Source organism: Rattus norvegicus, chromosome 1 (genome assembly GCF_036323735.1).
Source record: "Rattus norvegicus strain BN/NHsdMcwi chromosome 1, GRCr8, whole genome shotgun sequence".
Lineage (NCBI taxonomy): Eukaryota > Metazoa > Chordata > Mammalia > Rodentia > Muridae > Rattus > Rattus norvegicus.
Genome location: NC_086019.1, coordinates 219,337,959 through 219,364,559, shown reverse-complemented (window position 1 = coordinate 219,364,559; position 26,601 = coordinate 219,337,959). Strand labels below are relative to the sequence as shown.

Here is a 26,601-nt window from a genome sequence, read left to right as displayed (position 1 = left end):
GCCAGACCAGGCGGTCCTCTGCTGTATACATGTGTATGGGTGCCTCCTGTATACTGCCTGGGTTGTGCTTCAATGTCTGAGAGATCTCAGGGGTCTGGCTAAGTTGAGACCGCTGGTCTTCCTATGGGATCACCCTCTTCCTCAGCTTGGCTGCCCTCCGAAAGGCCCAAAAAGCAGCTAACTGAGACAGACACAGATACTTACATCCCATCAATAGACTGAAGTTGGGGACCCCTGTAGTTCAATTAGAGAAAGGCTGGAAGAAGCCGAGGAGTTCTGTCACTTTTTAATTTGCAATACTATCCTATCCATTTTATAGTTGGTAGATTTGAAACTGCTGTTATTTTTAACTTGTGCTTTTCTCTAGGGCATAATTTTTTAGTAAAAAAAGTGATCTCTCTAGTACTGATGAACCTAAATGTTCAGGACACATTCTGGTCTATGAAACATATTAATTCTATTTTTTATTAAAATGTGTAAATACACTCAGGAAAATGTCTTCTTTTGGTTAATTTAGTATACAAAATAATGGGCTTCACTAGGACATTTTCAATGCTTTGCTTGCATTTGCCCTCCCATCAGCCTCCTGGTCTCCTCTCCCTCTGGTTCATTCCCCTCTACAAGTTTTTTTGTTTTTATATTATTTATAGAACACATCAAAGATATATATGACACAAAGTACAATGTTTGTTTTCTTTCCATCCTCTTTTCTCTCTTGTATTCTGCTCACCCCTCAGTCTTCCACATTTATTGTGCCCCTTCAACTTTGTCTAACACAATATTCCCATGTGTCTTCTCTATCCACTTTTTCGATCTATATTGATTGCATAATTTGATTACAGATCTTCAGCTGATTTTGCACATGATGCAGCCTCAGCTTTATGAAATGAGTTTTCAAGAGGGTAAGCATTTCCAAAAGACAGAGGATAACAGCCAACACATTTGCCAGTCTTGATAATTTTAGTTTTGAGGGGCAGAGTGCTGCTGTTTGTTTAGATGAAGTCAAGAATTCTGTGAAATTTGCAGCCAAATCCAGACGCATTTCTGCTCTTGGGTTTAAGTTGGTAAGAACACTTTACTGTGATGCTACTAACAATCCGTTTTCTTATTCTTACCATAAAAATTTGCTATATTCAATGTTAAACTATTTCAACTCACTGCATTAACACTGGTAATATTGTTTGTCTTATTTTTAACAAGAAAATGAATAAATGAACTTACAGAAGTTTTATTTTGATGCTGTGTTGTACATAGGGTAAAAAATAAATCAAAGAGCTTGGAATGCTCCGACTTTCTAATTGAGACCTCTAGTGACAGTGACTTAATACTGGCGTTTTTTGATGATTTTCAAAGACAATCTACTCTTTCCACCTTGCATGTAAGCAGAAGAAAATGTGGAATTGAAAATGAGCAGAAAAAAAATTTAAATGTTTACAAGAGTGGTTTGCTAGAAGCGGAAATGTGTATCTCACAGTGATCTGCAAATACACTTCCTGCAGCTGGGCCTGAAACCTGAAGATTTGGTTTCCATTTTGCTTTAAGCCAACTGACAGATTATTATTAAGATTTCTAAGTGCTAGCAAAAAAATAAAACACTTAGAAATTTACAAACACAAATAAAAATGCTTTCATTAATATTCACAGTATATTATTTGTGATGATGACAATACTAAATTCTAATCCCTATGGTAGTATGTGTGATTTCCTCATTACTTTTGAACCAAGATGTTTCCAAGTATGCATCACATAGACCACAGCATGGCAGCATACCAAGTGGCTAGCAGATTTCTTCTGCTAGTACCTAAGATCAGAGAGGTTAGCTTATGATCTCACTCTTAGACTTCAGCCATTTCCCTGAATACTGTCATGAAAAGGTGTTGGGACTGACATTCTGTCTGAACTGGATCAGGAAGATCCTATTGAGTTAGTCATAATCAAATTAATATAGTAAAGCAAATACTAATAATAAAACTTCAAAAACAATTGAAAGTGTTTTATGAAAGGAAATCAGTGAGATGTCAGAAAAAGAAGCAAAAGCTCAGGTCTCATTCAAGTAAACAAAGATGTGGTCATCCACAAAGATCAGTGCCAACACTGTGGGTTCTACTACAAATGAGGTGGGAAGTCTCTGCCAGAGTCAGGGTAAAGAACGTGATGCTTAGTCTTGTCTCAAGCCTCTATGAGGAGTCCATTAAGATGCTAGGTTAGAGTTGAATCATTTCAAAACACATCACTCTCTAGTAGAGAGTCAGATAAGCCTTATGGGCAAAGACTGGAAACTAGCTATTCCTGCATTCAAATTCCAGGTCTGGGATACTCATTCTATAAAATACCCAAAAATGAACCAGAATATCATAGTTCACAAATACAAGATATGAAAAGCATTCACTCTTCTATACTAACTGCATTCTCATGAAGCAAGCTTTAATTATAATTAGGGTCTATACATAGTTATCCAAAGGAAGAGAATATATATCTCAGCAAATATGTACTTGATATTTTAACAATCATAAATTAACACATCGGATCTGTGGGTTTTCAAATAAATCATCTCTAATGGATTTAGGGGTTTGGGGTTTTTTGTTTGTTTGTTTGTTTGGTTGGTTGGTTGGTTGGTTGGTTGGTTGGTTTTTGTGGTAGCTACCAAGGTTTCACCGTCTCTAGCTAGATGAAAACAATTTCTGAATGTATTTAACAGAAAATAATACAGACAAAATAACAGCTGTATAGAGTCACCCTGAGAAGACTTATCTAAACTATCAGGTGATCCCAGGTCTTACTGGGTGTGACTGCAGTCAAATTATAATGTGGCACTTGTGGTAACTGGTTCTGGTTCAGGAAGTAGCATCAAGTAGTCAGCACGTACCAGGCAATACTCTACTATTATGTCCGTACTAGAAAAAAGGTTCAAAGGCTTACTCTATGGTCATTTCCTTAGTTAGGCTTTCCATTGCTGTGAAGAGATGTCATGACCAAAGCAACTCTTATAAAAGACAACATGTACTTGGGGGTGGTCCACAGTTTCAGAGATTCAGTCTGTTACCATCCCAGCAGGAAGCATGGCATGCAGGCAGACATGGTGCTAGAAAAGGAACTGAAAGTTCTACATCTTAATTTGAAGGAAGCCAGAAAGAGTCTCTCTCTTCTGTATTGGAACTGAGCATAGGCCTTCAAAGCCCTCCCTCACAGTGACACATTTCCTCCAATAAGGCCACACCTAGTCTAACAAGGACACACCTTCTAATAGTGTCACTCCCTGTGGGCCAAGCATTCAAATACATGAATTGTGGTCAAACTTATTTAAACCACTACAGCCATTTTCTCAATTCTACTCTTTCCAAAAGCAACTATCTTTAAATCAATATTGAAATTATGTTCTTTCTTTAATATATATTTCTCCTTAATATATAATATTATATAATTTATAATTTATATAATTTTTGTGTGATACAATTAATTTTCAGAAGTGCTGTCAAACATTGTCTATAATACTATAAGAGATCAAATCTTACCTTCAAGGGACTTGTGTTACCCTGCGTTGACAAGGTCTTTGGTGTTTGGGGAAGCTTGCTCTCCTGTGTGGGTTGCTGATCCAGGCAACAAGAAACTGGATTTGAATAGTCCTCACTGTCCTGAAGGGTGCAGCATTCCAGTTCCTCCAATAAGGCATCTATGTCACAGGAAACAAGAGGAGTATAATGTAGAATCTGTGAGTCTTCAGGATTATTTTCTTCTTAAATATTCTCTTCTTGTTTTGAATTAAAAAAATTTACAAATACCTTTTTCCATCCTTATCTCCCTTCAGGAGTGTGGCATATCCCAGAAAATGTCTGAGATTTACTATGGTTGCATTCAATTTCATAGTCTCTTTACAATAATTTCTGACAGTCTAGGTATTGATTTTAACCAAATAGGGCAGATCTCTCTCTCTCTCTCTCTCTCTCTCTCTCTCTCTCTCTCTCTCTATATCTCTATATCTCTATCTCTTTCTGTGTGTGTATATGTGTGTGTGTTGTGCACTTGCATATATATTTCTTATTAGAAAAAGAGAAACAACTGGATTACAGTTTTTCAAAATATACCAACAATATACCAGGCAAAACATTTTTTTATCCTGATTTTTTAGTTTATCTCAAGGGTTAGCCCAAGATCATAATACAATAAATTGTTAAGTATTTTGGTGTTTTGTTGTTGGTTTATATTTCTTGGATGTGGAGAAGAAAAGAAGGTTGAAAAAAAAGAAACTAATGTATTATGCAATCAAGCAATATGTAGCAATCCAAATTACTCGGACTTCTTTTGCAGTTTTCTTGGTAAAAAGCCAACAGACTTCAGAAGAATTTCACTAATACCTTTCTGTTGCAATGTCAATAATCATAACGATTACAAATTAACCATGCCAATCATAGTATATGATGAATACAGTTTGCATTTAATTATCTTGACAGGTTGAAGTAGAGGACATTTCTGTTCTCATTTTATATAAAGGAGAGAGACAGTGCAGCTCTCACAGGCTGGTGAACACAGAATCAGATCTCCAATGAGTGCTATCTTATTCCAGTCTCAACACTGTCAACTTGTACACTGAAGTTGCCAGTATCACCAGATTGTCTGACTCATCTTAAGCACAGCATGTTCTCTGAAGGTCTTTCTTCATCTATATAATGAAGCAATTGAATGGAAGAATTTTTTTTTTCAAATTGCCAATCAAGATACTTGTGTCTTTTTTTTGTTTTTGAACTTCAGAAGACTTTTAAAATATATGTTATACTTTGTATAAGCTTGCAAAGTATCAGATTATATGATGTCTAAGGACCCGCCTATCTCTGAAGTTCTCAAATAAAGAAAATGAACTTTAAATGTCATTGAAAAACTTGCTCATGTATTTCATATTTGGAGAGAATGGAGTTTTGCTCTGTCTAGTTTTTAAGAGAGGCTGCTGTAGATCAAACCTAGAATTTACCAAGTAGCACAAGATGGCCTAAAACTCAATGGTCCTTCTGCTTCCACCTTCTGACTGTTGGGGTTTTATGGGTGTGACATCATGTACAGCTCAAAAACTGTCTTCTCCCCACTGTCTTCCTTCTTAACAATGCTGAACCCAGGAACTTGCATATACGAAGTAATGTATGTCGTGCCACTAAGCCACACCCCCAGATTAAGGATGACTATTTCTCAGTATTTTAGGGGAAGATCTAATTGTTTTGTTTTCACAAAAGAAATCTTCTGTAGAACTTGCTCAATCACAAAAGTTTGACCTTCATATACCATTTTAGAAATAACCAACCTGAATCAATCTCTTTAGGCTAAACTGCCCTTCAAGAAATAAACAGACAAGAAAAAAAAAAGACAGAAGGGGAGAAGGGACACATGTATATTAAGAGAGAACTAAGAGATATATAATTTTAATTTAGATCATTAACTTAAATTTAAAAAATAAACAGTCAAGAACACTGATAGTATATGTTGGAGATTTATGTTAACTTGTGGTCAAAAATTTACAGGCAAGTGAAAAATAAGTCCTGTTGCAAATTCAGAATTCAGTATTCAGCATGAGTTTCATAAGCATTAAGAAGATGATAAGTTAAAATTTTTAAAGGATATTTAACATTGTATAGTTAACAATATTAAATGCTAACATCTTAGAAATTTGAAAATATTGACATTAAAGTGATGTCAGTTAATCTTAGGTATGATAATGTTATTTCATGATATTGAGGAACCACTATTAAGGTTATCAGCTTCTGTTAGTATGGTTGTTTGTTATAGATTAAGACTGAATTACATACAGATAAGAAATATAACAATTGAGATTCCTTAAAAACAATGAATGGATGGAAAAAACAGAAGTATGTGAAGTAAGAATGTCAAGAGCTAATGATTATTGAAGCTGATCCAAAGGGTGCAATCAAAATTCATTAAACTGTTTTCTCCAATTCCGCATATATTTTCATCCTCTACAATAAAAGATTTGGGTTTTTTTTTTTAGAGTAAATAAAACAGAACAACAAAGCAAATGTTTTATCTCAGAATCTTATTAGCCAGCCTCAAATGTGAATTTCAGAATTCCAAAGCCTTACATATAAGAATGCAACCATTCTCTTTTCTGGTTTTTAAGCTTCACTCCAATAAGAAATCAGAGGCCTTCCTGGACCAAGAGATTTCTTTTATATTAAGCATGGTTATCCTCAGAGGCACTAGCTCACCAAATCTATCATAATTCCCCTTCCTGCTCATGAGTTACCAGGACTTTCACTTCCTGGTTCCAATGAGCATATGTTTCACCAATCCCCAAAGCTACTCCTTTGGCTTCGTGAAGACTCTTACGATTTAAGTTAGATGACTCACTTTCATGTGACAGATGTAAGATTACTAGGGGTGAGTGAAACTAGACTAAAAACTGCAGTTTGTCTCCCTAATCCTTGACCTGTGGAAATTAAAGATCAACCTTAACTTGTCATGAATACAGTGAAGCCTCTTGGGGGGTCTCCATGGGTTACACTCATCTCATCCCTATATTTGAAGATTTAGGCAAAACCTTCTAGGTGAATACATGCTACTAACATCCAAGGCAGTACTTTAGAAAGGAAATATTTGCCCCCTTAAGCCAACCTCAAGGTTGAATTTGTAGAGTTTGATAAAATTTCTACACAGGCAGAAAGAGAATCCTGTTACTGTTTGTTAAGGCAGGGTCTCACGATAGCCCAAGCTTACCTGGAACTAAAAACGTAGCCCAGGCTGACCTTAAACTGTGGGCAGTCATCCAATCTAGTCTCTTAAGTGCTGGGATCGTGGGTGCACACTATTGTGCCTAGCAGACACTCCCTGCCTTTTGTTTCATTTTGGTGTTTGAGACAGGGCCTAGAACTTGCTATGTAAATCAGACTGACCTCATATTTATAGGGATCTGCTTCTGCCTTCCATGTCTGACTAAAGATAGTATCGCTGGCCTCAAATTTTCTATTTAGCCAAAAATAACCTTTAGTTTTAGATCCTCCTGATTCGACCTCTGGAGCATCAGTATGGAAGCCAAGCAACACCACACTCCATGCAAATTGTGACAATTTGAGAGATCGTTGACGGGTGACCTACAGCAAATTGTATAATCTCCAGTTAGCTTCCAAGGTTCTATACTTTCTACACTTCTTAAAGATTTCTTTAACTTATCTTCCTCAGAAAATCTTAAAGTATACATTTTTTTAAAACTGAATTACTCCCACTAGCCACTAGAATACACTTCTAACATAGGAGAAAAACCTGTAACATCATTTAATTTTACTTAGTGTCTGATGCTCCTGAGAGTGATCAAGATATTTTAGGTTTTCTTTAAAGGAAAACAATAATACTTATTTCAGAAGATTACTGCAAACACTGAAATGATTAACATATTTTAAGTTTTCCCAATATTAATTGCCCTTTAACTTTTGAACTAATTTTGAATTCAATGTATTTTGATATTGTGGTTAATGCTATATTTGGGATTTTACTGTAAAATCCAGATTCTTTTCTACATAATATTGGTTATTTATTCTTTGAGAATTTGAAACGTGCTACCAATAAAATGAAGCAAAATAAGATCCTATCTGAAAAAGAAAAACAACTTGGTAATACTCTATGGATAAATGAAAACTTCCTTCCTCAATACTCACACAGGATATGCATATATCAATTTCTCAAAGAATAAATAATCAATATTATATAGAAAAGAATCTGGAGTCTACATTAAAGTCCAAAATACAGCATTAACCACAATATCAAACTATATTTTACTAACAAAAGAGTTAGGCATTTATTTAAAAACACCTCTTTTTCCTTCATTAATTTCTATTTCTTTGTTTGTTCCTCTGTTTCTCCGGTTCTTCAAACACAACCCCAATAATTAATTTTAATGACAATGTATCAGCTATGCACTTTGTTATTGTTGGAAGTTTGTGCATAGCTACAAACACAATGTGGAATTAATACAGCTTAAAAGGTGAATAAAAGTAACTTGGTGTTAAGGATACCAAGAATAAATAGGAGATAGATATAGACAGACAACAGACGGACGATTAAAAGTTGCCAAGCTATATGAAATGAGCACTAAGGAGGCAGACTTCATAGCTCCGAGCTTTGAAACCTATGGTCTTTCTGGGCATGGTAGCCAGCGGCACTTCCACTGGTGTCTTCATTACCTCAGAGTGGAAGGAAGGACTCTTTTTCTTGCCAAGTAATCTGCTCCTTCAAGACTTCTCTAAATAAAAAGCAACAAGACCCACTACAGTGATGGTATAACTATAGTCTAATAGTAAACTACAGAGAAAGGAAGCCCCTGGCCCTTCTGCAATGTCTACAGTCCTTTACTCTGCACAGTTATTTCACTGTCCTTCCACTGTACTCCCTCCCTCCTGGTTTTCTTTCCTTTCCCTCCTTCCCTTCCTTCATTTTATGTCCTCTCCTTTTCCCATCCTTTTTGTCTCTTTCCAGTATCATATCTCCACAACGACCTAGCTGTAGAGCCGCCCTATGACCTCCAGGAGCTGCCAAGGGGAAAGGCAAGTTCAATTATAATTCCTTCTGTTTCTTTGGGTGTCTGATCTATAGTTAGCTCTCAACTCTCTGCCTACTGTGCCTGTGCAACCCAATAGCTCCCCTCAACAATGATAGTTCCTCCTGCCTCACTCTTGTTTGAACTGAGGACAGAAGTGAAAACAAAACTCTTTCAGTCCTATCCTCACTAACTAGACCAAACTTCATTACAGATGGGGATGCATGGCAGCCAAGCCCACACTTCCTTGGAGCAGCTTCTCCAAAGGCCCCTCACTCACCCAGTTCTTCCATTGTCCTACACCTCCAATACTCTAGTCTTGAAGACTGTGAAGAACTGCATTAGCATGTGGTGAAGAAGAGAACCACAACGGAACTGAATGAGACAGTGCAAAGCAGCTTCTGTGACCCCCTTTTGGTTCCTGTATTTGCTTAGCACTTCCTCACGTTTGATTTGCTGAATACTTTTCTTTTCTAGAAGCTCAGTTTTTGTTTTGGGGGTTATTTGTTTCTTTGTTGTTGCTTGTTTTAAATAGTGCTGACAGAAAATGGCAGGCTGTGCAAGATTCTGATGCTTTGTTGGCCAGGGTGACTATGAAGACTGAAAGTTAGATTTTGATTTGTTTTGTTTTTGTTTTTGTTTTTTTAATTTAAACACCTACCATATTCAAGTGATCTTCTTGAACTCATAGAAAGTTTAGGTTTATACTTGCGGAGTTTTCCAAGTTTAAGTTTTCCACCAGCTATCTTTTTCTGTCTCCTCCCTCCTTTTTCTTCCTTCTCTTCCTTTTTCTGTAAAACTAGTGGACCATAGGCTCCTTTCTTAAAATTTCTGCCTAAATAGCATCAACTTCATTTCACTATCTGTACTTACTTAGAAATCAAGCTCACTTCATTTCCCAAACTGTGATTTTTAAAAGCAAACCTTTTAAAAATTGTGTGGGTGAATGTATAGGCATTCTCGAGTTGTAAGAGTAAAGTCAACTCTCTCCTTCAACCACCTGGGTCCCACAGATCAAACTCTTCAGACTTTTTATTAGCAACGTGACTTTATCTGCTAAGCAATCTCACTGGCCCAAATTATAAATTCTTTAAAGTTGAATAAAAGTAGGTTCATGTTTGAATTCTCTGGTCCAGTTATCCAAAATGCAAACATTTATAGGAAAAGGAAGAATCAATTCAGAAGATTTAAGATTCTAGGTATTAAGCCTCCAGAATTTGAAATACAATGCCTTGTAACAGTTTCTCCAGAAAGGTGAGAAAGGTCGGCTTTTTTAATCTTATTGTGCCTTTGTTCATCTCAAAAGGAAAAACACATTTACAACAGGCCCACCTACAGAAGGCAGTATGTAAAAATCTACACTATATAATTATGACCTGTGAAATGGGTTTTGTCCAGGTGTTTACCAGTATATAAACAGGCACAGGGAGTAGTAACTGGCTAAAAGGACAGGATAAAGAGAGAGTTTTGTTACTTAATACAAAATCAGTTTACTTTAATATGTAATCTTGCTTCTGAAGTGCAGTGACCATCTTTTAAAAGGAACAAGTCATTCGTTTTACTAAGACCTTTTTTAAGAGGCTAGTTTTTTGTATTACTGTAAGCAGCCATTGGATGTCAGTGCTGTTCCAAACGTGCTCATTGCAAAGAACTGCAAAAAATTATTCCTATTGACACTGTCGGTTTTTACAACTGAAAAGGACACTAATCCTTTGAAAGTGCAAAACTCAGTAAAGACTATAAAGCATTTGCCTTATGTGTGTGGCAAATGAATCAGATTCTGAGAGGTAAAAGAAAGAAAGAAGAGAGAGAGAGAGAGAGAGAGAGAGAGAAAGAAAAGAAAAATGAACTAAAATTTAATGGCTAATGTAAAATTCAAAATTAGATTTCCAAACTTTGCATCTACCCATCCTCCTTTGTAGCATTTAACTTAAGACGTTTCCATCTTCGAAGAGTAAGGAGTCTCCTTGAAAGTTGTTTCCTGATTACAACGCGTAAAAAGCAAACTAAAGAATGCAAACAAAGGTTAAGAAATGCCTACAAACGTGTTAAGAGGGAAAAAAACCACAAGAGTCTGCATTACCACCAGCTGCGGTTTGAACAATTGGAAAGCCCCCTTTACTCATCAGGAAGGTACTTAGCTGCAAACGCTAGACAGAGCTGCTATTATGACTGTGCTTCCTGTGCTGCAGAAACATCTACAAACCGCAAAGGCATGCAGCCTCTGGGCGGAGAACGTGACGGACCGCTAGCTTCTCCACAAAAATCACTGGGAGTCACGCTAATCGCCTCTCCAGCTTCATCTCAGGGACCACAGTCAACGCCAATTCCAAGACGCCTTATTCCTACTAGGAAACCACTTTACAATCAGTCCTACATGTTTTATTAAAATTGAATTCACAGAGGCATAACGAGTCCATGATCTCCAGGACCTAACGAGTGAAAGGCTCAACACAAGATGGAGGAATGAAAACGAACGTAGCAGGTCGTAGAAGCCTCAAATGAACAAACCGAAGTAAGTAAAGACTATGACAAGGGCACTTCAGAGCACTTACACAAAAAGATTAACAGTAGAAGCAGAATTCTCTCCCAAGCACCCCTAACCTATAATTGGCTCAATATTTGTGCCAGATCTACGCAGGCGTCCCGGCCTAACCCGGAAGCAATGCCTCGCCGAACCGTAAACTCGGACCGGGAAAAGCTCCCAGCCTTCCTTCTGCCTCTAGTTTCCCATAATTTCCCTAGAAACACAGACTAAAAAGGACTACGTCCCCCAGAATGCCCTTAGCGAAGTTGGCCTTGCGCATGCGCCTCAAAACTATCCCGCGCAGTCTCCTCAACCCCGCCTCTATCCTATCGCCGCCATTTTTGGGGACTTTCATCCGGCAACGGACAGGGCCTTTTTTTCTTAAAGGAGAAGCTGCAACGCAAATAATTTACCACTTCTCCCCTCAAGAGCTGGCGGCGCTGGGGACAGAAAAGCCAGAGCAGGAAGGTGGGGGTCCGAGTGGAGGCGGGATAACGTCCAGGCTACTTCTTAGGCTAGTAAGAACCCTTGAGGGAACAGCGGTGCCTCCGGGAGGCAGGTGCGCGCGCAGCCGGCAGGGGGTTGCGCGCGAGGCTGGGAAAGGTGCGTTTTGTCCTCGCCACCGCCCTCGTCAGCCCTGTCCCTCCCACCGCCCCTAGCTTGATCTGAACTCCAGAGGTGGGGGGGGATAAAAAGGTCACTTTGGGATTGTCGCGAGACGCAGCCGTTTAACGGTGAGAACGGGCGCGCGGGGAAGGAAACCTCGCGCTCTCCCTCAGAGCCGTTTCCTGATTGGTTGAAGGAAGGGGTGGGGGAGGGCACCGAGTGCGCTGCTGCGTGTGAGAACACGAGGGGCTGGGCCGGGGAGCCGATCCTTCTCCCCGATTGGCTCGCTGCGTGTCTGTACGGGTGCGCGCGTGCGCGCCGCCGGCGGTCGCGAGCTTGAGTGGCAGGGGGCGGGTGGGGGGGCGCCCTCGGAACGGGCGGAGGGGCGGGGGGAGAGAGGCGCTCCGGAGTGAGGGAGCCGGACGCTCCGGGAGCCGAGGGGGGCGGGGGGAGCTGCGCCGGGGGCGCCGCCGCCTCCACCGCCTGGGACGCAGGGGTGGGGGACGGACGAGCCCCGATGCCGGGGGAGACGGAGGAGCCGCGATCCCCGGAGCAGCAGGACCAGGAAGGGGGCCCGGCAGCGGCGGCCGACGCGGCTTCGGACGAGCTCCGGTCCGGCGTGGCGGCGGCGGCGAAGCCTGCAGAGACTGCGAGCAGCCGCGTGCTGAGAGGAGGTCGGGATCGCGGCCGGACCGCTGCGGCCGCCGCCGCCGCCGCTGTGTCCCGCCGGAGAAAGGCCGAGTATCCCCGCCGGCGGAGGAGCAGCCCCAGCAACAGGCCTCCCGACGGCCACGGGCATCAGCCCGCGGCCGCGAAGCCCCCGTCTCCTGCTCAGGGCAAGAAGAGTCCGCGACTCCAGTGAGTAACAGTCTTTGAAGCGTTGGGGAAGACCCCCCTCTAGTTCTTACACTACCCTCCCGGCTCCCGTAGCGCTCGCTCCACGTGACACCCTGCTTGCTCTGCCCCCTGCCGGCTCTGCACGCCAGATGTCACGGCGCTGGCGGCCAGGCTCCCGCTGCTTCGCAGCCTGTGGCCGCCAGCCCACGCCCGAAGTAGCCCTGTGCAGGCTGCACGCCCTCTGCCTCCCGCCTACTCAGTCCTCACTCTGGCTTCTGCGCCCCCTTTGTCAACCTATCGCTTCCAGTGTTACCTCTCATACCCGTTAGGAAATCAGCCGCACCATTACTAGCCCTGAAGAGTGTTTTTACTTGTTATTAACTTACCTTTGAGCCACTTACAAGGTAGCCTTTCTCGCCCTTCTAAGTGGTCAGGTTCATTTGTATGGTCATGGTGGAAACACGGCTGTGCCAAATACAAGTATATTAACTACATGTATAGTTCTTTGTACGAGTGTGTGAACTTTTTCTTTATGAGTATATTTTAACGTAGGTACTTACTCTTAAAATTACATTGATATGAATTATTACTTTGAACTAATTAGAGGCCCTTAACAGATGGCCAGGAGCGTAAATATTTTTAATTGCTCATTAGAGTAATACTTAAGAATAGTTAAGTTCATGAGTTTCTAAGTCAGACGTTTTAATCAAATTAGCTATTCACTGTTGCGAATATTATGTCATTTGATTTACAAGTGGAGAAAAGAAAATAAAAACAGGGACTTCGGTTTCAGATAACCTGTAACCTCCCAGAAGAAAGAGTGCAAGAGCTTGGCTTACCTTAGACCTAGGAAATTTTTAAAGCTTAGAAACAAGCTTGCTCCAGAATTAAATCTGTGACTTGGAACAGTTGCATAAGAAGCCTCAGGAATAAAAGCCAAATGTATCATATTTTGCTACTAGAGTCTTTTCCCCGGTTTTGAATGTGATTTAAGTTAACAAAGTTAACTTCTATAAGAAAACTTAGGAACTATAGTTCTATGAAAAGTAAAAGTCTCCTTACAAAGTTTTAAGCCGAATTGAAAATTGTAACTGCTGTATGTACATTTTTAGAAAAATCTTAATGTACTTAATCTCACAAATTTGAAAATATGTAAATCATTATTCTTACTTGGGCATAAATTCCTTAGGGAAAATCTTTAACCTATGTGTCCTTCAGTTTCTTCTCTGTACACAGTTATACAATACAACGAATAATCTATATGGTCAGAGTTTGTGCGTATTAAATATATTGTGCAGCCATTTCACACAGTGTCTTACACATTAAAATACTAAATTCAACTTGTTCTTTGAGGAGTGGTAGCCAGAGGCAGGAGTACTTTATAGTGGTATTTTTGTGTAGGTTTTGTAAAGTTTTGTGGTTTTATATTATTTTACATAAAGCTGCCACTTGAGAATTATTTAAGTACATCAGAATCAAGTTAAATTATACATAGAATGGTGTTTAGCTTTTTCCTACATGGTAGGAAATACTAATGGACCTTGAAGCCTACAATGTAATTGTGGAAGCAGTTGATCTTGGATGAATATGATTACTTGTATTAATTTTTTTAATCACAGTTGTCCTTGTGAAGAAAAAGCAATCTTAATGTTTCTTCACATCTAGTACTATCAATAGTTATGATCTTTACTTTATTTTGCCTTCAGATTTATCCCTTGTTCATGTATTTAAGATTATACCATTTTACCAGATTCTTAAAATTTTCATCATTTTTATTGCACATTTTTACTTATCAGCAGCCCACAAATCAGATAGATCTCAATACATTCTAGCTTTGCAGTCCTTGTTTGAAAAGTAACTAGGGCTAGTACTGTTAACTCCTCTAGGCAGTACAGCACTAAATTAGATCTGGCCTTGTCTTCAAGGACGTTGGTAAGGAAGGAAACGTTGATTAGCACTCATTAATTAAACTTGTGCACATGGTTTGCAGATGTTCTGTAACAATTTTTTTTTAAACTATGCAGGACATTTAATTGCAACAGAGTATGACATGTACATTAAGCAACAAGTTCAATCTTTGAAAGATGAAAAACAGACTAACATTATTTGACATCCTTAAAGCATGGCATTTACCCAATATTTCAGAATATTGATACTCAAAGTTTGGTTCAAGATCAGTGACACTGGGAAGAACACAGGAAACTTACAACTTGACTTTGCATATATGGATCACCTGGATTTTTTTCTGCATGCAGTCTTAATGTAATGGATGTTTCACTGTCCTTTATTTAGGGATCTAATCTATGCCTGGCGGGACAATGAACTTTTAAAATTTATATTCTATTTATCCTTTGAGACATGCAGTTTTGGGTGTCAGTGTACTGAACTCTGACCTTGATTAAGCTCTTCCAAATAAAATGACATTTAGAAGGGAGATGAGAAATGTAATTATTAAATTATTATAATAAATGTGTTCTTTTCAGATCCTTTTCCCTCCCTAGTTTTTCATCCACTTTCCCTATCCCTGCTTTTTTACCTACAAAGTTCCTGTGACCTATTAACCTGTATTTGTTTCTTCCAATTAAAGAAATAGCCAAATATACAAAATCATTTAAAATATCAAAAACATAGGTTTAGATTAACTAAAATTTGTGTTATTAATGGACGACATTATATAGTGGAGAAAAGCTTGAACTTTATGTTCGGGCTGAAAATTTGATGTCTCAGCTTGTATTGTTCATTGGCTTAGTGACCATCATGAGCAAGTCACTAGCATCTTAGAGCTATTTCCTCTTGTAGATATTTTGAGTTTGTGGCAAGAGCTTTACAGCTGAATAATCAGTTATACTTTCATAAATTTGACTCTTGACATTTTTGAGAACAGATATGAATGCAAGAAAATAAAAATTGCAGGAAAAATATTCAGGAGAAAGGCTAAATTAACAATAATTATTATTATTATTGTTAATTAATAATCCTTGATGCATTATACACGAAGATCTAGATAGCTAGTAGTTAGGAAGTTAGATCCAATTGTATGAAGTGGATGTGTTTGTGTTATTCAAGAATTAAGCTCATCGTTTGCTGTATTCTCGTTAGGATCCTCATTTCTTGAGGATATGCTTCAAGAAATGGGATAGTATAATAGTTTGAAGGTTGAGGATGTAATTTTTTCCCCTTTGGCTTATTTCTTATGTTTTTTGTTTTTCTCTTTTGGTTCCTTTGTTTGGTTTGAGTTTTCTGTTCCTGTATTTATTTCTTTGAAGACAGGGTCTCACTATGTAGCCCTTGCCTGGAATTTTGTATGTATACCAAACTGGCCTCCCAAGTGACAGATCTGTCAGTTGTCCTCCGCCTCCCAAGATTAAAGACATGTACCACCATGCTTGGCTTTTCTGGTTTTTGATAAATTAAAATATCCATGTGCAAGCAGCAAAATCAAATTAAGACTAGGATAGGAGGCAAAATATCTTTATTCCACTTTATTCTGTCGTACAGAATTAAATATCTGCATTCCAGATTTTAAAACTCTTCAATAAGTAAGACTTAAAATGTAGCTATTGGAAAAGCCTTTTTAAACTGAGAATTGAATATTTTTAGAAGTCTTTAGGTTCATTTGAGTGACACATGAAGAAAAGTGTTGTTTTGTTCTCTGATATATGGAGTTCAGGGTTCTTTCAGGTTGTTTATATCAAAAGTAAAATAGTAATGAACCTGTAGGTGGCATTTTCTTGCTGTGTTTCCCTTGAAGGGTTGTGGGGAAGTATGGATGAGGTGATGAATATTCTGAATTGACAAACACAGCTCTTTGTTTCTAGAAGGCTTCAGTTGCACAGCACTGGAATCCTAAGTGGTTGGGATCCTAGGGCAGTCGGGATGATGGTAGAAACATTGAAAGATTTCAAAAACATTTCAGGCATCCATCAGGTGTGTTTTTAGTGGTCCAATTACTAAAGTAAAGGTGGTTCACAATTGCTTGGGTCAGTTGGGAAGTTTGTAACAGAATAAAGCCGTCATACTACTTAAGCTTTTTAAATTGAGGCAAAAATCACAGCTTTTCTTACAAAACATCTTTTAATTATGTTAAGTTTATTTGCAGTCTTTCTGCTGCTAGGTACTATGTGCTATCTTTATGATTAAAATAGGAAGCAAGTTTACTTCTGAGTTTGGGGAAGGGATATGGAATTCATAATATTGTACCTACCAGTTTCAGGTGATAGAAACAATGCCAAATTAAAAGTTGTAGGGATCACTTTTTTTTTTTTTTAAGGCTTATAACTTTGAGCTTTTTACTTGTATTTAATTTGTAAAGTATAAGTAATACTTCAGATATGTGTATATTGCCTTTAGAAATTTTTATTGGATTTGTTGCTCAATTTTGGGGTCCCTTAAAATTCATTAAATTTTTCTTAGGAAGATTGTTCAATAAATACAAAGTAAAGGAAGTGGTGTAACAAAACCTCACTTTATCAGTGAGAGTTACTGACATTTTACCATCCTGGCTGTACTTACTTCGTAGCATGTCTCGGATGTTGTCATTGCAGTCTTTTTTACAAGTACATATATAAGATAAGGGCATTCATTTTCTTTCATAACCACTTTAAATAAAATTAGCAGCATTTTCCTTGTTTTTTTTTTAAAAATAATTAAAAACAACTATTTCAGAAGTTCTGTTTGTGTGCTATTGATTATGGTGACCACTCTAAATTTACATTAATTGACATAAACTTGAGTTTGGTTATAGTAGCTTTTTCAAGTGATCAGCAGCCACATGGAATAGTATAGATGGTATTTCTACCACTACTGAAAGTTAGACTTTGCTTTGAACAACATATTATAGAAAGCTAGAAGCATCTAGCTTTCTATATTATTCTAAAGATGAATCTAAAATAAATACTTGTACCTTAAGGAAATGTACAAAATTATTCATTTAATACTTGACTTTTTTTTCTTTCAGGTGTATAGAAAAAATAACAACTGATAAAGGTAAGATTTCTCTTGTGTGTCTCATTGCTTGTTTTGTAGTCTTAACAGGAAAAGCACTACACTTAAGTCTGATTATTCAGTGTTGTTCCATTCAAAGTGGACTTTATGTTAGTAGGCCTACTGGAGAAATTAGAATATATTTAGAGGACAGCAAGCGGATTTGAATAATACATTGTCTTTGAATTTAGAAAATCAATAATGGGCTATAATTTAAAGGGCACGCTAATTTTTAAAGCTAGCCATTGTTAAGAAGTAACAAAAATTATATATAATAGTAAAGTGTAGCCAAATCTTGATAACTGGTAGACTAGTAGTTGGAAGAGGGCAAAAAGTGTGCTAAGATTTTAGTTTGATGAATAAATTTAATGCCTGAGTGCATGTAATGTTTATACATAAATATATATGACATTTTATATTTTTTTTTTGAATTTCAGTGTTTTATTATACAGTTTTCTTCTTGTACAGAAATATAATGGTTTAATGGTGGAAAACAAAGACTTATAATAATTTCTTATCAGCATTCCCCAGCATGTGTCAAATTAGTATACAATTAGATTGCATTTGTATTATAATTTTTTACTTTAAAAATTGCTGTTTGAGCCATTGATTTGAGTTTCAAAAAAAATCATTCAATTAATTTTGGTTGTAGCAAAATTTCCCATGGTTTCTATAATAGCCCTAAACACTATTTTGTATTATGTGTTTATGCAAAGAGGCCAATTATAAAATAAAAACATCCATCAACTCTGAAAAATATTAAAAATGCTTAGTGAACTATTTAGCCAAGATTTAACACTTTAAGCAGAAACACATATATCTATCTAGGGATGCAAATATCTATTTCAGTGTTAATTTGCCCTTCATCTTTACTAAATATTAAATTATAGGTGTGCCAAAAAACTATTTTAAAATAAATGTCTTTTTATTAACTTGTGTATTTCTTATATACATTTCGAGTGTTATTCCCTTTCCCGGTTTCCAGGCAAACATCCCCCTCCCCCCTCCCCTTCCTTATGGGTGTTCCCCTCCCAACCCTCCCCCCATTGCCGCCCTCCCCCCACCAGTCTAGTTCACTGGGGGTTCAGTCTTAGCAGGACCCAGGGCTTCCCCTTCCACTGGTGCTCTTACTAGGATATTCATTGCTACCTATGAGGTCAGAGTCCAGGGTCAGTCCATGTATAGTCTTTGGGTAGTGGCTTAGTCCCTGGAAGCTCTGGTTGCTTGGCATTGTTGTACATATGGGGTCTCGAGCCCCTTCAAGCTCTTCCAGTTCTTTCTCTGATTCCTTCAACGGGGGTCCTGTTCTCAGTTCAGTGGTTTGCTGCTGGCATTCGCCTCTGTATTTCTGTATTCTGGCTGTGTCTCTCAGGAGCGATCTACATCCGGCTCCTGTCGGTCTGCACTTCTTTGCTTCATCCATCTTGTCTAATTGGGTGGCTGTATATGTATGGGCCACATGTGGGGCAGACTCTGAATGGGTGTTCCTTCAGTCTCTGTTTTAATCTTTGCCTCTCTCTTCCCTGCCAAGGGTATTCTTGTTCCCCTTTTAAAGAAGGAGTGAAGCATTCACATTTTGATCATCCGTCTTGAGTTTCATTTGTTCTAGGCATCTAGGGTAATTCAAGCATTTGGGCTAATAGCCACCTATCAATGAGTGCATACCATGTATGTCTTTCTGTGATTGGGTTAGCTCACTCAGGATGATGTTTTCCAGTTCCAACCATTTGCCTACGAATTTCATAAACTCATTGTTTTTGATAGCTGAGTAATATTCCATTGTGTAGATGTACCATATTTTCTGTATCCATTCCTCTGTTGAAGGGCATCTGGGTTCTTTCCAGCTTCTGGCTATTATAAATAAGGCTGCAATGAACATAGTGGAGCACGTGTCTTTTTTATATGTTGGGGCATCTTTTGGGTATATGCCCAAGAGAGGTATAGCTGGATCCTCAGGCAGTTCAATGTCCAATTTTCTGAGGATCCTCCAGACTGATTTCCAGAATGGTTGTACCAGTTTGCAATCCCACCAACAATGGAGGAGTGTTCCTCTTCTTCCACATCCTCGCCAGCATCTGTTGTCCCCTGAGTTTCTGATCTTAGCCATTCTCACTGGACATTTTATATTTCTGTTACTTAAACGAAGTTTTTCTTTTTATAAAATATGCTCTGCAATTGTTTAAATCACATCTAAAACTTTGGTTTTTATGTTTGAAAGAATGGCAGTGTGATTAGGAACCAGTAACTTGAATTTGACTTTTGCCAAGTTTCTTTCTCAAGTTTCTTTTCTCTGATTCTTGGCATGCAAAGCTAATATTTCAAATACCAGGTAAAAGTATTATCTATAAACATGATAGGTATTTTTAGGGTTTTGTTTTTGTTGTTTGTTGTTTGTTTGTTTTGTCTAGCAAGGTTCTTTTTAACTATTTGGAAAGTATTAAGATCTGTGGAAGGTCTGTTCCTTATTCTGCAATCACTTTGGAGATCTTAGTACCCAGGGAAAATGTGTATTACAGTAGTTTTTACAAAAGAGGTTTTTTTGTGTGTGTGTGTGTGTTTGTTTGTTTTAAGAAGTTGACTTCTATCAGAGCTGAAAAGAGTTTTCTTGAATAACACTTTGGACTACTCATAGAGAGGATTTTTGCTTGAGTATTTTAACCAGGAATTGCTAGCGTAATGGGTTACTATGCTGTTGGAGAAGTATGAAAACTTCATTCCAGCTTTGGGTATTTTCAAAATCTCACCTCCTCTATGTCTTCATTAGTCTAATGTCTGCACAGCTTAAAAGAGGAAACTTGACTTCTGCTCACTGCTGGCTTCATTGGTCCTCAATTCTGATAATCCATCTACTTGTTTATTTGTCGATGTGATGTATATATGACTCTGTTCATAACTGCCTTTTTAACACTTTCTAAACCTTGTTTTCTTTACTGTATTATCTATTGCTATATAAATAGTAACAATAAGAACCTTGCCACCCAAAAATTACACAGTAATTTACATTCCAAGAATCAGAAAAAGAAACTTGAAGGAATGTGACAAAAAAGTCACCAGTTCATCCCAAACTTGGTAACTTAGAGTGCAACAATTTGTTGTTTCTTGGTTGGTCTGTTTTCCTCTACTGTTAGTCTTTTGAGGGGTCTTTTCTAGATCCTTACACTTAATCATTCTTTTTGGCAGTAGTTTGAGTTGATCATTTCATTGTGTGTTATCAGTATTTATAACCATGAGGGTTTTGTTGTTTAGTGTTTCTAGGTGCGCATGTGGCTTATACTTGTAAATGCAAACACTCAGATGTCTTAGAAGAACTTCCTCAAAATCCCAGGCCAGCATGAGCTACACACCTTGTCTTCAGCAAAGGAGAACAACATAATGTAAATTTAATACCCCATAGCCCTTAACAAAAAGGAAGCTATCACTTGCAGATGGAACTAGAGAACATTAAGGGAAATTAGCCCTAGAAAGACAAATGCTGTGGACTTTAATGTTACTGTGAGTTGTAAATTACTCTGTTATAGAAGTAGTCAAAGAATGGTTACCAGAGGCCAAGATGTTAGGGGAGAGGAACTGTTGATGATAAGGTACAAGTTTTGTTTGCACTGCAAAGTGCATTTCAGTGTTTTCTTGTACTGTACTTCAGCACACAGTAACAATGTAATGGATGTTTCAAGATTGCTAAAGTCATTTTAAGTGCTCACACAAAAATGGTAAATCAGTGAACTGGCAATTATGTTAATTTGCTAAGTTGAAGTGTTATGTTATAAATACAAACCACACTTTGTGTGTGTTCTGAATGTAACTTCCAGGTTTCTGAAGCTAGGTTGGCAATTGCCAAATGCGAGGACAAAAGAGCAGCAATAGAGGAGGCACCTGCATTTATTCCTCGCAGAGTATATTTGCTTCCTTCTACTGCAGAAAACCACAATTGGGAAAGTTTTTACTACTCACGCATTAGTACTGGCTCAGATAAAGGTCCCACACTGTTAGCAGTCACGGAGAATAGAAGCAGCAAATGGTAGAAGTAACCTGGAAGTTTATGGGGCTGCAGGCCTTACAGAGAGAGACATCTCTGGAGATTTTATTCATGGCTACACTCTTAAGGCATTTTGGATGTGCTATTAAAAATTGCCAAGCAGTGGTGGTTCATATACCTTTAATCCCAGATCTTAGGAGGCAGAAGTAGGTGAAGCTGAGTTCAAGGCCAGTCTGTTGCTCAGAGTGAGTTCCAGTACAGCCAGAGCTACACAGAGTAGCCCTATTTTGGGGAGTCAGGATAAGGTGTGGAAATTGATGGTTGAATGAGCCTTGCCTCAGTTAGCTAATTATGTATTTGAAATAGGTGCTGAGACAAGGTTAAATTACTTTTATAACATTTACTACACCACTAAATAGAGTTACTTGCCAGTTAAAAATGAGTTTTGAGAAATTCAGGGTCAACCAGCCAAGTAGAAATTCAGTAGACGTTGGTTTTAGAGTTTTTAAACTGTAGGCTGGAAACTTGGGGTTTCTAACACAGTCTTGACATTGAATTTCTTCCCAGAACTTAAGACTTAAAGTCCTTCAACTGATCTAGGTTGATGTTCAGGCCAGCAACTGAACACTACAACACAGGCATACTAATACTGAGAATTAATTTCTCAGGTTTCTTAATTTTCTTCAAATTTCTCATTAAAATGTAGCACTAACTGTTTATCTTAAATTCTCAAATCAGAACAAATAGCACCAGTTTGTAGAGATTTGCTCTTTCCACATGCCAAGCAACTGGTCTTTTCTATATAAGACACTAACTGTGGTTCCTCTAATTCATTGGTACTCAACCTTCCGCATAAGGCAACTATTTAATACAGTTCTTCATACTGTGGTGACCTCTCAACCATGAAAGTATTCTTGTTGCTATTTTATTAACAGTAATTTTGCTACTGTTATGAATTCTAGTGTAGATGTCTGACATGCAAGCTATCTGATAAGCAACCCCTATGAAAGGATCATTTGACTGGGGTGGGGGAGTTGAGAGGGGTGAGATGTCAAGACCCACAGGTTTAGAGCCACTGTTCTAGGTGACCTCAGTTTGATACCCAGTTCCAGTATCACCTACCTGGGACTAATATCCCATTTCACAAGTTGCTCCCACAGAATTGTTCACCACTTCCATTGCTAATCTCAAGTCCCTGGTTTTTCTGCTAGTGCTTTCCACCAACACCGTTCTCTTCATTGGGCCAACAAATATTCTAGAGTGACTGGTAGAACTTGGAGAAACAGAATATAAAGGAAGTAGAAAGGATATAGATGCATAGGGCAAGAGTATGAGATGAAAAGGTAAAGAGCATCCATACCCTTTCTGGCTTAATGGACAACCTTCCAGGAACCTTTTTAATGAGTCCAGGCTTTCTGAGATTGTCTGGAAGCTTCACTGAGTGGGTATGGTTGATTTAATCACTGGTTATTAGTGGTTAGCCAATTTAGCCCGGACTTCTTGCCGGTGAAGCAAAAAGTTTCAAGTGTTTAATCACACCTTAATATTTAATGTTTACTGTCCTAAAGCTGCCTAGAAACTACTAGATTCCAGTCTTTTATTTAGCATACAAGGACAATTACTAGGTACTCTTAAGTACTGTATGCTCTTACATTGTTTTTACTTGTATCTTAAAAACAGGATTCATTGCTGTTCCTTTTCTTTTTTTCCCTCAACTACAAAATGCAAAGTAAAAGTGTGTGAATGAATTGGTCTTTATTTTCTCTCACGGATAATGTGGAGCAGGAAGCTTTTGAAAATAGAAGTTTGATGCAAGCCTAGTGGCATACAGTAATACCAGCAGGCAGGAAAATGTTGGTTTGAACCCAACTGTCACTAGTTTTAGGCCTTGTCCTAATTAAAAAAAAAAAAAAAAAAAAAAAAAAAAAGAGTGATGTGGATATGGCTTTCCGAAAATCAGTTCATTGTCTTTAAATAGAAAGTCTTACATATCTTGCTAACTGGGTGGGGAGAACTTTGCTTTATTTCTCCTAAATAATAAAAACACATAGGATCTCTATGATCAAAACTTTTTGGAGATAAAAATCTCTTTTCTGTTTTTTTTTTTCCGACTGGCCTAAAAATAAAACAAAATCCTCCCATCTCAGTCTCCCAGGTGCTGGGATTTTAGGCCTGTACCCAACCAGACCAATGTCAAACTTCTTTGAAAAACATGTTCTTTTCATTCTTCCCCTACACTCTGATTTTGAGAAATGGCATTGTAACTCCAATTAATGAACCTTTCTGGAGTGGTTTAAAAAGCAAGCTTAACAAAATACATATGTATCCTCTTTAACAAGTCCCCTGAACACTCTAAAACCTTTTTAATTCCATCTCTCCTCTTGGAATTTGAAGAGTGTATCAAATGAATTAGATGTGATTTTAGACCTCCTTTCCCCTAACCTTTCATTTAAAAGTGAAGGCACTGAGATGTAAGGAAATTTAAAATTGTTGTATTGCTTTACATAAGAAACCACACTAAATTTAGTTTCTTAAAAATAAATGATTTGATATTTTTCTGAGATGGATGAGTAATTGTCTTTGGGACTCATTGGGCATTTGTGAAATCAGATAACTTTGGAAAGGGCCATCTGGCATATATAGCAGCTGTTGCCTAGTTATAGGTTCTCTTCTCTTGCTTGTAGATGGCGGCTAGATAAGCATCATTACATGACAACCTTGAGGTAGCTTTGTAAAAGAGAAAGTACACTACAGAAATAATAATGTCTCAGTTATGTCACAGTTGCAGTATAGTAAATCACTAGAATTCTCTGCCTTTGTAGACTTTTTACATCTCCAATGTTAATGGTTCACAGCTGTTCGTTATCACCTATCTCATTGCTAGTCTTCTTATTCTGCATTGAAAATGTAATTTTTCATAAAATATACAATGGAATATGATCGTTTCTGTTGCCCATTTTCCCTCTCCGTACCCCCCTACACACACACACTGTCCCCAAACTTAGCTCACTGTTTCAATTAGAATAAATCTTTTTTGAGACAAGATCTCAGTCTAAGCTGACCTTAAATTTGTAGGATCTTTCTGCCTTGGACTACTAAGTGTTAGGATTCCAAGAGTGCAATCAAGCCCTGCTTTTGTATAAACATGCAAATCTGGAGTCAGGTGTGATAAGCACACTTGTAATCCAGCACTACCGCTGCTACATAGAGTATTCAAGCCAACTGGACTGTATGATACCCTATTTCATAGAGAGAAACAAAGAGGGGGTGGGGAAGCAGAAAACCCAGTCATGCCACTTAACCTACTTGAATTCTTTCCATAATTGTTATGATAAAATCCAAATTCTGCCAGAGTCGTCTTAATGTGATGACTGTCAAGTCTTAAGTCCTTTTGGTCTGGCCTTCTTTCTTTGGGGTATTTATATGCACCCTTTTGTGCTGTTCTAATATCTAGCTGTTATTTATCCTTTAGAGTACAACGATGTCTATTAAACACTGAGCTGAGCTAATTGTCATGTAAAGAGGACATTAAGTGAACACAAATATACAGGCTGCTGCTTAAAGAGAAAGCAAAACCAGCCTTTTGATTATTTTAAGAAATAAAACTAATTTACCTACTGTAAAAGTCAAAAGTGATTTTATCCTAAGCTTTTAATATCACCTAAAAAAGTGTGTAAGTATATTGAATTTATACTTTTCTATATATGCTCTATAGGGTAGTTTATGAACTGAATAGTAATAAACAGAAAAATAGAACTGTCTAATTTAAATGTTAACATGTATATGCATAAATAGTATAGTTAAAATAAGTGAACCATTTACCCTGAGATGGTAAATTTCACTTCAGTTGGTAATTTCCCTTACATTCTGGAAGATTTTCCAGAGCTCATTTCCCAGCTCCCTAAATTATAGTATTGCTCACCTAAATTTCAGCACTCAGAACGTGGGTATACAAGGATCAGACATGGTCATCCTCAACCTCAAATACCCAGTTTCAGACTAACCTAGGCTACATGAAACCCTCCTGTGTAAGTTGGGGAGAATAAATGCACCTGGACAAGACTCTGGGTCATTGAATTTCTCATAGTTTGAAAAATCTATCACATTTTCTCTTGGTTTGTGTTCACAAAAAAAGTTATTTGTTTAGATACATAAATATCATGTGCACCTTTAAGTCACTTCATTATGTAGATAATCTTGGTCTTGGCTCTTTGTAAATTATCAAATCTGAAGGAAGTTTACTGTGAACTCTTCCTGTTCTGTGGTTAGGTACAGATAGTATAGGGAGGATTTGGATGGACTTTTCTGTACTCTTCCATTGTGACCTCCATAACTTATGTGTGAACATGAGGAAATTGGTTACTTGCTTTTCTTTCCTTGGACTATAACGATATGACACAATTATTTGGCATGTTTATTTGAGCTAAATTTAGAGAAATGGAAAAATAATTGCTGGCACTTAGATAGGTATTTGAGGTTTGCTAGTTCTTGGTAAGACAAAATTAAGATATGAGAAGGCCTTTACACTAGCTTCTAACCCAGCTAAACACAGCCTGTTTTAACTAAGAACCAAATATTAGCTGTATTTGACTTTTCTAAGCTTTAATTGGATAAATAGGTAAACTGAAAAGCAGAGGATCAAATACTGGGTTACCCCACCTATTATACTTCATCGTGACCAAATGGCTGCAATTCCCAGAACTTTATTTAGCTTCATCTTGATTCTTAAGAGAATTAGGAAAAATATTCTAATCGGTAATATCAATATCTCATTGTCCCACTAACCATTCTTGTCAAATTGTCTTAGCTACTCTGGCTTCCTGCTAGTACCATCTTTTTCTGTTTGGTCATAATTATTTATGATAGTCTGTGTATCCTTGTCAAATCTGTTCTCTTTGTGTAGTGAAGTGATAATTATGTAATAAAAATGTAGAGCATACAATTATTTGACAGTATTTATGGTAGTCTGAAATGAAAATGGCCCCCATAGGCTCATAGGGAACATCACTATTTGAAAGAATTAGGATATGTTGCCTTGTTGGAGTAGTTGTGGCTTTTTTGGAAGAAGTATGTCACTTGGGGTGGACTTTGAGGTTTCAGAAGCCCAAACCAGGTCCAGTGACTCTCTTCCTGCTGCCTACCCATTTT

At 37.8% G+C, this 26,601-nt stretch overlaps 2 protein-coding genes across 9 annotated transcripts in view; one reads left to right on the top strand and one right to left on the bottom strand.

Moving 5' to 3' along the window:
- The window catches only part of Lpxn (leupaxin), a 34,425-nt gene extending 23,184 nt beyond the window's left edge, over positions 1–11,241 (bottom strand). Inside the window, exons 1-2 of one of the 6 annotated variants that reach the window (XM_039108720.2) lie at positions 11,083–11,241; positions 3,513–3,670 (exon numbers count right to left, since the gene is read on the bottom strand). Coding sequence is in view for 4 of the 6 variants with exons in the window: in XM_039108715.2 (XP_038964643.1) it covers positions 3,513–3,670; positions 6,715–6,763 (207 nt within the window). In the remaining 2 variants the exon portion in view is untranslated. Of the gene's footprint in view, positions 1–3,512; positions 3,671–6,714; positions 6,929–6,979; positions 7,588–8,807; positions 8,893–9,188; positions 10,368–10,433; positions 10,574–11,082 lie in introns of those variants that run through there. The other 5 variants (XM_039108719.2, XM_039108725.2, NM_001009649.1 and 2 more) reach the window with 5 other exon arrangements.
- Zfp91 (zinc finger protein 91) overlaps positions 10,906–26,601 on the top strand; it is a 37,653-nt gene continuing 21,957 nt past the window's right edge. Inside the window, exons 1-2 of one of the 3 annotated variants that reach the window (XM_006231127.5) lie at positions 10,906–11,042; positions 17,455–17,483. In XM_006231127.5, coding sequence (XP_006231189.1) covers positions 11,029–11,042; positions 17,455–17,483 — 43 coding nt within the window. In that variant the 5' untranslated portion in view covers positions 10,906–11,028. Of the gene's footprint in view, positions 11,043–12,021; positions 12,519–17,454; positions 17,484–26,601 lie in introns of those variants that run through there. The other 2 variants (XM_063281006.1, NM_001169120.1) reach the window with 2 other exon arrangements.